Below are 4,360 nucleotides of genomic sequence, written 5' to 3'. Positions count from 1 at the left end.
ACAATAGTAAAATTTAGTCTGATGAAACACACAACGTTGTCGCACTTTCAGTCGTCTGTCTTAATGCATCCTGCTTTTTTGCAACGTTGTAAAATCCACGGCCTGACTGCTTGTGCTCAAACCTCAGAGGGCAATTTTCTTGCCTCAGAGCCTTGACCTCTGTCTTCCCATTCAAGCGTCTGCTGTCCCAGTGAGCTCCATGCTCATTTATTACTCTCCTGGTGTTCAAAAAAACCCCCAAAGGTAAAGAGGCTCTTGAGAGGTTATTTAACTTATCCCTCGGCTTTAAGGCAGAATTAACTATATTTAAACCATTCCTAACAGATGTTTGTCTAACCCGTTGTTGAATATCACCACTAGTGGAGATTGTGGTACCTCCCCAGGCATCCTGTTCTAATAATTCATTATTCAATCCTTGAAAAGTTTTTCTTAATGTCTAATGTAAACATTCACTGCTATAATTTAAGCTCATTACTTCTTGCACTCTTCATAGAAGACCTACAGATAATTTACTTACTTCACCTTTTACTCATTTAAATTCTTATCACAACAGATCTATTTTGTACAGACTTATCGCCCCCAATTTTATCACCTAAGAAAAATTGAACACAATTATAGATAGAAAACATTGCAAGACTAATATATTTAGAAAAAAAGTAGATCCCATTTTGGACCTACTAGCTTTATATCTATGATCATATACAGTAAAACATTTTAACAATGGTCATTTATCATGTTCCTCAAGAGAACCAATAAAATGCAATGAATACACATCCTCTGATGTTGCACAGATACAAAATGTATAGTTTGTTTACAAACTAATATTACTGAATGTAAAATGAAGCAACATTTTAAAAAAATATATTGGTAAATGTCCAAAGTTTACATTTTCTAAAATATTAAGTTCATGTTTTATTTACAGACCAGCTTTCAAACAATTATTGGCATTTTAAGATAACTGCCTAACCTGATGAGTATATGAATAAAATGAAGCTGTAAAAAATCCCAACCAAACAAAAAAACCAATAATCAGAATGTCATATAACAGTTCCAAACCCACTATTTTCAATTTCTATTTAGAAAAGCAAGATGTGATCTACCATACAGGAACTTACCAGAAACTGGTCTAACATTTTCATATGCTGTAAGTATCGCAAGTGACCAATGGTTTCCAATCACGTGCCCAAGAGTGCATTTTTTTGCCCATTTCAACTTCAAATGAAGTTCTGACAACAGTTGTAATATTTACAAATTTAAAATAAATGCTCAATATCCCTTTGGATTACATTACCACTGTTATTGTGTCTTCTCTTGTTGACTACACTTAACAGACTGCAATCCAAAGACCAGGTATTTTGCTGACTCTGTGAGTTAACAGTTAAAATTAGCAGCACCTGCCCCAGCTTGTCTGAAAAAAAATAAAATAGGCACCTCTAAGTAACAGGCTATTAGTGAACACTGATTCTGGATCAACTATGACTGAAATCACTCATAAAGTCTCCCTTCTGCTGAGAGGTGGCAGGGAGGTGGAATTTTTTCAACTTGACCAGGCTCTGTTAGCTGGCACGAGCAGCCCCGACACAAAACCCAGCCTGAAGACGGCGGGCAGGCGTGCGATGGCTCGCGGCTGCGCTCTGCAGTGACACCCGGTCACTCGTCAGCACGGCCAGCCCTCCTGTGCTGCCAGAAACGCTCCTTTGCCTTAACTGTGCTAGGTTAGGCGCACGGAAAGCTGCTTGATAAAAACCACAGCCCCAGGCTGTATGAGCTTCAACTAATTTCTACTAGGTCTGAGCAAGGAACACGCCACCTTCTCCATGTTGCACCCTTTTTCCTTTGCGGCTCTGTCCCATCTCTGAGGTCCTGCATAAAACTGAACATAGAAACAAGCGAAGCAGAGTCTTTTCCCCACAGAAGGGATTGGTGAATGCCACAACCCTTCTGCTTTGCCAGCCAGGACCACTGTGAATAACGCAGTTTTCTCAGGAAAGCAAGTATCTCATTAAACCTGCCACCTTGATTAAAATAAGAGAATATCTGAGGGAACGGAATAAGAAGCAAATTCGTTTCGATCACTGTCCCCCCTTACACACTGTTGTAGCAACGTCTAGCACCTACACTAGGTGAAAAAAGGAGGAATTAAAAAGCTTAGGGAATCAATGTCTGTTTCTCAAAAACTGTAGGTGTAACACTTTCAAAATTACGGAAAACAAGTATTTCCTTTCCATGGTTGGTATTTTCTGAGATTTCAGCGTTTTTAAACCTAACTCACTGATTTCGATGTCTACATTGTATGCAGTATTCCATACTGGATGGAGCAAAACATCAGCCAGTGATGACCCCTGTTTTACAGAGAATTTGATCATATTCTCAAATTAAATCAGGTATTAGTGCATTATACTGCTAATGACAACAAAACTATTTCATATTCTTAGAATATCCACCTCTGAAATGCTTTAAAATACCTAACCAAGCAATGCTATGTGTTCCTATGCAGCATTCAAATCCTCTAAAAATAGGTTTTCTTGAAAAGATAATTGTCAGTCTAAACGTATACCAACAATAGCTTTTGCTCAATTTAGTTTCTTATATTATTTCTGATAAAGTTTCTGCTTCAGTTTTTAACTACAAGCAAGAGTTTCTAATTGCTGCTCTGCTTCCGCAGCCATAGCTGCTGCCTGTAACTGTTCTGTTTCACTCTGGATGGAATTGGCTGTAGTAACTTGTTTTCTTTCACTGTGCATGTTGTTCTCATGCCTTTTTAGATCAGATGCTTTAGCAAACGCTTTAGTGCAGGAACTGCAGACAAAAGGTTTCTCTCCACGGTGTCTTCTTTCATGGTCTTTGAGGTGGGACTTGTGCTTGAAAGCTTTATCACACATGTGGCACGCAAACGGCCTCTCGTTACTGTGAACTCGTTCGTGCTTTTTTAGATCTGGTGCACGAATAAAAGACTTTCCACACACCTCACAACTGTAAGGCTTGTAACCTGTGTGTATTTTCAGGTGCTCCTTCAAATGAGCTTGCGTGGTAAAGCCCTTTGTACACATCTCACAAACAAATGGTCTATCAGCAGTGTGTAGCTTTTCGTGTTTCCTCAGTCGCGCTTCATCAGAAAAGGTCTTACCACAAGCCTGACATGCGATGTGCTCCCTGTGACCATAAAGCAAATACTCAAACTTCATATCCCCAGCTGCTGTGGTCCAGCCTGGTGTCTGTTCATCTTTCACTTCACTTATGCCATCATTGAATGTCAAAGCCTGAGGAGTCTGAGATCCTAAGTCTTTTGATTCGGTGGTTTCCATAGGCTCTACTTCTTGGCCATAGCAGTTTACCTTTCGAACCTCCTCACTTCCCAACTCTTTCAGAATCGCCTCTTGCACTCTCAGGGTCGTGGTAGGTGATTTTCCATCTTCCTGACTCGGGGGAGTTCCTTCCACTGTCACGTCTGACGGACTGTCATCATGATCTCCAATTTCTTCCACCTCATCATCTTGGGTATCATTAGGTTCCCCCATAGGACGGTTTATTTTTAGACAGTACTTGCTCTTGGACTGTGTGTTTTCTTCAGGACTAGATACGTCACGCTTTTGAGAGCAGAGTTTATCCAGAAATCGAATACCAAGAATCTGGCCTGAAGACATCATCAAATTTACATCCTCTTTCTTAACAGAAATCTTTGCTGTGTACATGTAATTGAGAACTTCCTCAAAAATATCAGAACGAAGAAAATCTATTTCTATCACTGAAGAACTATCAACTTCCAGTTTTTTGAAAAGCTTTTTGAAGTAGGTACTGCAGGCGGCAAGCACGCACCTATGTGCTCTGAATTTAACATCTTCAACCACGATAGCTATGTCACAAAATTCACCTTCCAAACGTTGTTCATTTAATGTTTTCAGGAACACAGTTTTGTGATCGTCGTCATTATACTTAATGGTTTCAGACATACTGATGAAAAACTCCTGTAAAATAACATGGGAAAGTTTTGTCATTTTTATAAAGTAGCCTAAGTCATAAAATCCCAACAGTCGATGTCGTTTACACACTAAAAGAACTGCCAAACAAAATTTTTTGCTTAATATGACCAGAAAAAAAGCCTTTCTGATTATAAAAGCATTACTCTTAAACGTCTTTTAAAATTGTGAATACATAAAGGTCTTTCCTTAGGTTACACACTTTACAGGATATGCAGTGATTTGTAAAAGAATTTTTTTGGTATCATTACATTAATTTATTCAAACATGCATTGATTCAGTCATCCAAAATTGGAAACTTTCTCTGTGAACTTGCGATTCCCAGTAAATCATAGAATCATAGAATAGTTAGAGTTGGAAGGAACCCCAAAGATCATCTAGTT

General features: G+C 38.8%; 1 protein-coding gene across 1 annotated transcript; it reads right to left on the bottom strand.

The window, feature by feature from the left end:
* Nucleotides 1-1,672: 1,672 nt before the first annotated feature.
* ZBTB14 (zinc finger and BTB domain containing 14) lies at nucleotides 1,673-3,959 on the bottom strand. Its single transcript, XM_009988549.2, has one exon. It carries the CDS (start codon nucleotides 3,948-3,950, stop codon nucleotides 2,622-2,624), a length of 1,329 nt encoding a protein of 442 aa, XP_009986851.1. The 5' UTR covers nucleotides 3,951-3,959; the 3' UTR covers nucleotides 1,673-2,621.
* Nucleotides 3,960-4,360: the final 401 nt, after the last annotated feature.

The sequence above is a fragment of the Tauraco erythrolophus genome, chromosome 3 (assembly GCF_009769465.1).
Source record: "Tauraco erythrolophus isolate bTauEry1 chromosome 3, bTauEry1.pri, whole genome shotgun sequence".
Classification (NCBI taxonomy): Eukaryota; Metazoa; Chordata; class Aves; order Musophagiformes; family Musophagidae; genus Tauraco; species Tauraco erythrolophus.
The sequence above is the reverse complement of the archived record's forward strand: the minus strand, read 5'-3'. Positions and strand labels throughout refer to the sequence as shown.

Bases quoted from the DNA above. Each gene is read 5' to 3' on its own strand.
- ZBTB14 (XM_009988549.2), bottom strand. From the start codon at position 3,950: ATGTCTGAAACCATTAAGTATAATGACGACGATCACAAAACTGTGTTC.